The 9,633-nt window shown below is 32.9% G+C and overlaps 2 protein-coding genes across 2 annotated transcripts; both read right to left on the minus strand.

Annotated features, from left to right (window-relative positions):
• Window positions 1-5,677: 5,677 nt before the first annotated feature.
• LOC131659330 (uncharacterized) lies at window positions 5,678-6,531 on the minus strand. Its single transcript, XM_058928538.1, has 3 exons — window positions 6,259-6,531; window positions 6,084-6,159; window positions 5,678-5,931 (listed from the first exon to the last, which is right to left on the minus strand). Exons 1-3 carry the CDS (start codon window positions 6,529-6,531, stop codon window positions 5,678-5,680), a joined length of 603 nt encoding a protein of 200 aa, XP_058784521.1.
• A 1,211-nt stretch (window positions 6,532-7,742) lies between these two features.
• Window positions 7,743-9,108, minus strand: LOC131659331 (protein RKD1-like). Its single transcript, XM_058928539.1, has 4 exons — window positions 8,993-9,108; window positions 8,729-8,892; window positions 8,281-8,621; window positions 7,743-7,979 (listed from the first exon to the last, which is right to left on the minus strand). The coding sequence occupies exons 1-4, from the start codon at window positions 9,106-9,108 to the stop codon at window positions 7,743-7,745; spliced, it is 858 nt and encodes a 285-aa protein (XP_058784522.1).
• Between the last annotated feature and the right edge of the window lie 525 nt (window positions 9,109-9,633).

Here is a 9,633-nt window from a genome sequence, read left to right on the forward strand (position 1 = left end):
TCATTTTTTTGGGTCTATAGATCCTATCTCTCCATCAAACCCGTATTTTTCAATCACGGGTTAGTATTGTTTGGGTATGGGTTCTTTGTCAATTTTTGGCTAAAAAGGGGGAGAAAGAATGTGTTCTTGGGTTTGTTTCTCATCTTCTTCCATATGAGTTTTTGGGTTTATAAAGATGTTGAAATAAACGTTCCATCATGGGTCATGGTTGTTTTGTGTCTTATGATCTGAGTTATTAACACAATTGGGTCATGTGTTTGAGATACCTATGTTGGTGTTTGGTTGTTGCTTAAGGGCTCTTCTCTCATTCCACTTAATGGGTCGCTTATGCCCCCTGGAATAATTATCCATCAGTAGACAAAATTGGATAATCTAATCAGTGGAATGTACCAGTTCCTGGGTTAAAGGGGAATGTCTGCTATCTTCTTTCTCATGTACACCAAATGACTTTAGGACTTTCTACTCCTTTCTTGAGGTTATTGGACTATGGTTCTGAACTGGTTGGAGGTGTTTAGATTGCAGTGAGAAGATGTTAAACAAGATGTCCTGACAACCTTCAAGTTGAGAGTTAAAGTTGAGGAGTGCATGAGTACTGCTGGAGCTTTGATTGGTTGACTTCTGAACATTTAATTTTTTTTGTTTTGTTGCGGAAATTTAAATTGTTATGCGGAAATTTAAATTGTTATACGTAAATTTGTTTTAGCCAAAATTTTCCGAAGGGGGATTGTTAATTCTCTGATTATATGATTGGCATTTGTAATACGGTGAACTGACTTTTAAAGAAATGTCGCGGTTAAGCAAGAGTCGCCACTGAATTTTATTTTATCCAAATAATTAGAAAGGCTAAAAGAACAGGAAAAACCTTTTAAATAAAAAACTGAGTTCGGGGGGTAATTATGCAAAGGGAAGGTGTAAGGCACCCTTTGCATCCATGGTTTTCCATGGGCTCTTAATTGCTTTGCTCTTTGATTTCAGAAATGTAGAAGAAGTGAATATGGACTTTAGCTTGTAAATGAGCGTAGCCATTTTGAAGGTTTATGAGAAAGAATATGAAAATGTTTTAGCCAGAGCAAGGCAATTAGGGGGCAATTACCTTAATAATGTAGGAAATCAGTTCTTTTAGCCTTTCAGGGTGAAAGGGTCTATTCATGCCATAAGAGGGCAGGAAGCCTTTCATTTGGAGGTTGAAGGGTCGTCACAATATCATTCGCCATAAGACTATCCCATGCCATAGAGAGGCAGGTAGTCTAAGGGAATGATCAGAATAGCCTTTCATGGACAACCAGAGGATACCTCAGCCTTTCGTAGGCAACTTCCGAGGGACGAGATCATATGAGTGTATCGAAGGCAGCATCATTAGGGACTTATGATCTTTGCATAATCGAGGCAACATGGCTGAGGTATCCTCATATTCGAGGGACATGGCTATTCTGCAAAAAAACACAAGGCAACAGGCAACAAGGCAACAAGGCAACGAGAGGGGTTACCAAAAAGTGTGCGTGGGTGCAACAATCACGTGATTAATTAAATATATTATCTTATAATTAGGTGATTCTAATTCAATTAAATGGTTGTCACTCCCTAGGATTACTAACCACATCAATTAATATAAACAATAATAATAGCAATATGGGGAAGGGGAAAAGAAACCAGCGGATCCCTAATAGGGTTTGGCATAAGTAATAATAACAGAAAAATCAGGGTTTTAGGGTTACCGACTATTTGAGCTTTGGCGGTTGGCAAACCCTGAAAATTAGGAAAAAGAAAATAAAATAGGGGTGAGTGCATTATCAGTTCAGAAATCAGGTACGGTTAACCCTAGTCAAAAAAATAAAAAATAAAAAATAAAAATAAAAAGAAAAAGGGTAAAAGAAACTTAGCTTCGATTGATGAAGGTTGATGGGCAGAGGTTGCCTCAAGCATTAACTCTGAACATCTGAGAATTAGCAGCAAAGTAGTAGGAAGTGAGTGTATGAAAGTTCTTTGGCATTGAAAATAAACCTTAATTTAAACTTATAAGGCAAAAATTAAAATAAAAGGTAAAATAATTTGAATAATAAAAAAAGGAAGGATCAGAACTTAGCTTTTGGTTTGACGTGGCGCGTAGTCGGAAGGCATCGGAAAAATCAACCCTGAAACAGACACAGAAAAATAACATTTTTAGTGTAGGGTTAATTCTTGTAAACCCTGATTCGGGCGTAAAATGAATAAAGCAACGCAATCGATTTAATTAATTATTGGTTTCACAACCTAATTAATTAAATCGATAAAATCAGGCAATAAAACATTTTTAATGATTTTTATGAATGAAAATAAAATAAATAAGTGTTTATAAATAAAAGATATAAATAATAAATATGTTACGAAAAATAAAATAATTTAGATAACAAATATTTTAGAAAATATAAATAAAATAAATAAATAAATAAAAGATAAATACATAAATATTACTATTATATATAAAAAATATATAATTATTATTATATATAATAAAAAGATTTTATTAAAAGAGAAGGAAAAAAATAAAAGAAAACAAAACATATATATATATATATATATATATATATATATATATATATATATATATATATATATATATATATAAAGAAAAGAAATATTGAATTATGCAATTAAAATAAAATAAAAAATTAACAAAATCTTAACTTTCAATCTGGTGTTGCGCGCACGTGAGGGTTCATGGTGCAGCTGCGTTTCCTAGTGCGTCAGATGAGAAGTGAGTGGGATCGGATGGCTGCCAGAACGAGGTGTACGCGTGTTTCTGCAAATGAGAAGTACCGGATCCCTCAGCATTACCAACATCCAGCGCGCCACTTTTTATTTGAAACTGACCAATTACATTCTGCCACGCACTTGTCTTCCCCATGGGAAAATACAGAAAACGCTTTTACAGCGCTTTTTATGACAAAGCTATAAAAAGCTATGTTTATTACACCTGAAAAATCAAAGAAACTCCCAAACTAATGCAAAAATTTGGCGCGACCATGTCAAGACGATCGTCCAAGTTCCCTGAACATGAATATGGTACCAATTTGTTCTAATTTTGCCTTATTTAGGAAACCCTAATTTGAGGTTTAAAATTCGTTAATGGTGAAACCGTGTACCTATGTCCAAACTCAGCCAAATCATCCAGAAACGTTCCACACAGTACCACAATCACAAATATGCAATCAAAATTGATTAAAGATGTATGTATTATGCAAATCGAGCAAAAGTTAGTGATGACAAACCGTGGCTATTAGGGACGTGTTCTGGGCTTGTTGTTCGCGCTTGAGGATTGGAATAGCTTCAAAACAAACTCAGGAACGTGCTGCAATGTTTAAAACTCTTTGAATCTCCCTTAAACTCGAAAACTCTTTTGCAATTTTGCTTGACTTTTGAATTCGGATTTAGGGTTCTTCAGAGCGAAAATTTGTAACCCTTGCCATCTGAATTTGTTCAGTACTTATAGGAGACTGATTTAGGTCAATAAACTTGGAGAAAATCAATTAGAATCTTTGATTTCAATCTTGGAAAATTTGATTGAAATTTTTTGTAAAAAGCTTCTAATTTTGGTCCAATTTCAACCTTTATTGAATCAATCTCTTTTGCACGAAATTGTAATAAATATATGGTTTAATTGATGATTGGAATTGGTTGGAAATAGAATCAAATCAAATTTCTTGCAATTATGTGATTTATTTTGATTTTAATCACCTTTAATATGAATAAAAATTCATAATAAATCAAATAATTTAAGTAAATTCGTGGTAATTGATTTTTAGGCCTTGGGTAACTTGTGGATCAAGATTGAATCAAAATGACTTGGGCCCATTTGCAAAAATATTCCAATTCTTTCACATTTTTCCCTCCAAAATAGTCCAACTTTGACAAGGCCTATCTCTCTCAATTTTTGAGGTATCGAAGTGTTCTAGGACTTTTTAGAAACCTTAGAGAGTCCTCTAACCAGTGTCTTTGGTCTCATATCAAAATGATTTTCCATGCTCCTTGTGTGTTCTTTTGAAAAAAATGACTTTTGGGTGACTTTTGAAAAGGACTTATAATGTTTTGATCCATATCTCTCAAATGAAGCATTTTTAGACTTGGCATGTGAGAGACAAATTTGTATCGCATCCAATTTCCTTCAAGATGAGCTTTGGATGGAAAATTTCTGATGTTCCATGTGAGAGCTATGGCTGGTCAAACTTCAGTTGACTTTCTCCTACACAAACCCAAATTTAGAAACTTTTTGAATTGTTGATTTTTGATCTTTCCTTGATGAACCATGATCAATACTTGATCAAATGGTGAATGATACCTCAATATTAGGATCTTGACAAAAACATTCAGGAGTTTTGACTTTACTTTAACCACAGTTGACTTTTAGGTTAACCCAGTCGACTGTTGACTTTCTGAACATTTGAGTGACCAATCCTTTGAGCTGAGACTTAAGACTTGTCATAGAGGTAATGTGAGATATCATAGACCATATGGAATGCCTTGGAGCTATTGATTCATTGATTTTCCTTCAGAATAACAAAACCCTAATTCTCTGATCTGTGCTTAGGAGAGTGTATCTTGGAGCTTTGTATCTTGTTTTGAACTTGAATAGGAGAAATAGTGTGGGCAAATTTTGGGGTATGACAGCATTAATTTTAGTAAAACAAATTAGACACCAACATGTCAAATGGGATGTTTCAAACTTGCATGAAATTTATCTTGAATAGAATGTTCTATCAACTGCAACTGAAGAAACATGTCAAACAAGATGTTTTATACAGGATCATATGACATCACGTCTAGAGGACAGTTGGGCTGGGCTTCTTGGACATGTGTGTTACATATGCAGAATATTTGGAGAATATTATACAATCCAACGTGACACTTAATTTAAGGATAAAATATTTGAAGATGTATTCATAGTTTCTAAATATTGAGAATATTTAGGAAACTAATTGGAGGCCTATTTTTATGGAGAATCTGGTGCAGATTTTTAGCAGCCTCCTTGCTGCATTTTGAAGCCCAAATCCAAGACTAGATGTGTGCTTTAAATATAAGACTACAAACCTAATAGAAGGGTAGAACTTACGAGATAATAGGTTAGGGTTTGTATGAAAATTGTGAGCCTCTCTAATATCCTTCTTGATAGAAGAATATGACTATTTTTGAGTTGTAAGTTTTGTCATGCATTCACAAGATGTTAAGTACTGAATGTATGTATGTCACTTAGGTATCATTGATACATGAATCTAAGTATGTGTTGCTTGTGTCTCAAGCTATTATTCTTGATCGAAGCTTTTAAGCAAGATAAAGTATTCTTGTTGAATAAGAAGTTTTTAATCTAATATCGTTTATAATTGAATATTGAGGTAAAGGGAAGTCAATATCAGTAATTGGGATTGTTATTGTGAGAGATCATTGCAGTGATTGGAAGTGAGAGGGGTTTCTCTTATCTAGGAAGTTCTTAGGTAAAAATTATACTAGGCAGAGATTAAGTGAGACGTTGTAAACCGGAGGTTGTTTAGCTTTGAATTGATACTATTGATAGTGGATCTCCTTCATGGCTTGGTAGCCCCCAGAGTTTGTGTTTTTGTACACCAAACTAGGATAACAACTTTGCGTGTTCAGTTACTTTCCAGCCTTGTCTTTATATCATGTTTACCTTATCATTGTATGTTGTTTAAAGATTAATGTCTCGACATCTATTAGGATATCTGAGATCTGTATACCAGAATTTCATAGATTTTGCTCCATTGCTCCTTTGAATATTTATGTCGGCATTACCTTCTGCTTGTAGCGAGCTATTATCAGCAATTTTGCCCTTACTCTTCTTCGACTCATCAAAATTTGCTAACCATAATTTGCTACCAGTCATGTGATTCGAGCAACGTGTATCGCGGAACCATATTTTGGAGTCAACATGGTCATCTGCAACTGCAGACATAACCACTATATATTCATAATCATTTGAATCTTAGAGTCAACATGGTCATCTTCCTCCTTGCCTTTTATCGCTCCCTTTTCTTTCTTGTACCAACAATTCTTTGCCAAGTGACCCCACGTTTTTCAGTTATAGGATTGCACACCTTTTTTCTCTTCTTTGTCTTTCTGATAGGAGTTCCCTTCTCCTCTTTTCGAGGATTCATAATCCCTATCATCGGCCTGTTGCTTTTGAGGGTTCAACTAATACTTTTTGCTTTAAGTCTTATCTCTTTTTCCTTTGAATTTGTTGGAACCACCGTGCTTCTTTCATGTTTGAACCTGCAGAGCTTGTATCGATTCTTGAAGTGTTTTCCTCTCGACAATCCATAACTTATGCGCCTCTAACAAACCAAACAAATCTCCCAATTTCATGGTTTCAATATTATTGGATTCTTGAATAGCTACTATAGCGTGATCAAAGTGAGAGGTCAATGTACGCATTGCCTTATCAACTATCATCTTATCAGTAAGGGTTTCACCACAGCTTTTCATTAGATGAATCAAAATATGCACCTTCGACACATAGCCTGCAATATTATCTTCTTCGCCCATCTACAGTAATTTGTACTGCCTTCGCAGTGTTTGCAACTTGACAGTTTTAACATGCTTACCTCCTTCGTAATACTTGAAAGTAATATCCCATGTCTCATTTGGCAATTCAGCATGAGAAATTCGATCAAAACTTGCCGCATCTACCGTCAACTAGATATAATATGCAGTCTTGCAATCTTTCTTCTTTGCATATTTGTGAATGACTCTCTGAGCATCAATTGCATTTTCAGCAAGTTCAGGGACACCATTCTTGACCACTTCTAGGGTTTCATGGAAACCGAACAAAGATTGCATTTGTTTTCTTCATCTGATCCAATTTTTGTCGTCGAGAGAGAGGATCGTTATTATTAATGGTATATTTAAAACTGAATTATAAATGCTTATATATACAACAAGTATAAGTAGGATTGTTATATATTAAGTAACTGAATTTCAAACCAAGTAACTAATTTGGGTTTGAGCTTGAACTATATTGGATTTGGATACCCTCAAAGGCGGCCCACGAGGTTGATTTTGGTTTTAGTTTTTCATGTGACCTTTCATCTTTTGATGGTGGTTTTCACTGAGTTCTAGCTTGAATCTTTGGAGTGAATGCTCTAACGCTTTGTTTTTTTTCTTTTAAATTTTTTTTGTTTTACTTCTGTTTTTCCTAAGTGCGGTCAATTTAGCACTCCTTATGTTAACTGATACCCTCATTTTTTATACTTTTGCAATTTACATTTCTCTATCAATATATTATTGTGGTATTAAAAAGAAAAAAATTTAATTAAGAAAATACAAGATTTTTTTTATAAATTCAACTTGAAAAAATTATTAAAATCAAATTGAAAGTCGTTTTAAAATATAGATTCAAGAGTTTCCAAAGGGAAGCATCAAATAACATATTTTCTATGCCATTTCCAGTGAATTTTTGGCTCAATTCCAATTTTCATCGTTGTAAATTTTATACATATAGTAAAAAAAAACTTCTGCGGCGTATAATGAAAGCTCTTGTTAATTCCCAATCTCTTGTAACAGTACATATCATTGCACATTTATTTCTTGTCCATATAATATGATTATCTAGAAAAATGCTCATATTAGCATTAGCCCGAGAAAAAGAAAAGAGGTACATGGCACATAAGATTTTTAGAAACCATAAAAGATTAACATTATATTAAAAGAAAATTAAACTCCTAAATAAGTTGATATGCTTCATTATAATTTTATAACTATTCCATTTTGTAATTATTAACACTTTCACTCTCACTTAAAGAAGAATGCTGCTGATCCATTAATCTCATGACCATTAATCTTCTCTTCTTGTAATTAGCCTTGAAACATGCTTGTCTAAGCCTTTTTGTGTTTTCTTCAAGTTGCAAATCTGGTTTTTCCTCCACCTTCTTCATTTCTTTCTGCAATATTTCCACTGCATTCCTTATTTTTTCATCATTTTCATTACCCTGCTCCTGCACCACCAACATTTGCTTACTAAAAAATACAAAAATTGAGAACATAAATCAACAATTTACACAATATTTTTTACTACTACCTAAAATTAACATAGCGAAATTTTTCGCATATTTTAATTTAACTGACAAAAGCCGATATTGATTGATTAGACACAACAAGATTCAGACCCTATAAGACGTGATTCTGTGTATAATAAGTTTGAAGTGGTTATTATCACTTGGTCTAACAGTAAAAAAATAACTAGACCAAAAACCAGACATTCTGTATATTATCAACTCCAAGGAAATTAAAACTTACTTGAACATTCTTAATTAGGGTTTGAAGACTCATTAGTTTCCTATGTGGCCACCTTTGAATTCCAAGATCCCTACACCTTTTCTTCAAATGTGTAAGTCCAACATTGAGTTGTCTTGCAGCTTGAGATATCGGCATGTAGAAGAACTCAGAAATATTCTTCCTAGTTAACATTCTTGCACTATTAGTATTCTCTTCTCTACATCGTTTACCCTTCACATTTTCCATTGCATTCTTTTCTCCAATATTGTTGCCAATAGAAAACATATTTTTCTCGGAAATAAACCCAGCATCAAATTCACTCCACGTTGAAACCTCATTTTTAGCATCACAAAAACCATAGTCTGCATGAAATACATGTAGTATAATTTTAAAGATACTCATTAACAAAAATAATAATATCAAACATTAAATATATTATATATTATTATATATATAGTAAATAAATAACCTTGTATGCTTATTTGTGTTGATATTTCATTAGGAAAAGTCTCATATTGGTATTCAGGATGACAATATTCCTTGACAGGGATAGCATCAAAATGGGTATCATGCATGGGAAATCCATAATGTGACAACCAATCTTTTGAAATATAATCATCACTTGAGTTGCCTCTGGAAAAAGATAAATTTCAATGAGAAAATTGAAGCATTCTCTATAAGAAAAATTTTAAAGAATAGAAGAAGGAACTAGGAATATTTATATTTTTTTTACCTGTAAAGATAATTATTATGATTATCATATGAAGATGGAAAAGGAGGTAGAATTGGATCATAATCTTGCATTGCATGATCATATTTCCAAACAGGGAGTTGATCAACATTCTCCATGATGAAGTTGGCAATTTAGTGTGGAATATGATATGATTGAAGAAATTACTGGTTAATTTATATTCGAAATTAAGAAAGTAAATTTAAGATAATGATAATGATAAGTGCTTAGAGTCATTAAATTTTAGAGAATGTGGGCGGCAGGATTTATTGTTTAACGTGTGAGCTACTGTGAGTTACAAGATGGAATAAAATCAGTTACTAAATCATACCCTATCCATTTAGAGCATGCATTATGGAAATTAATTTTATAATAACTACATCTGTTTTGCATTTTTATTTTTATTAAGAAAATAGAAAGTATTTTTTATAAAAAAATAAATGAATATACAAGTACTAAGAGTATATTATTATGATGCGTTATATTTTAGTAAATAGAAATATGTGTATAATTATTTTTAAGATGCATTGAGTATTGTTAATTTCACTTTAATTCCCATCAGTAATTGTTTCTTAATTATAGTGCTTCCCTCGTTTTTTACCACTATCTTTATGAGAGAGAAATGTTGCAAATTTATTCTCCGT

Source organism: Vicia villosa, linkage group LG3 (assembly GCF_029867415.1).
Source record: "Vicia villosa cultivar HV-30 ecotype Madison, WI linkage group LG3, Vvil1.0, whole genome shotgun sequence".
Lineage (NCBI taxonomy): Eukaryota > Viridiplantae > Streptophyta > Magnoliopsida > Fabales > Fabaceae > Vicia > Vicia villosa.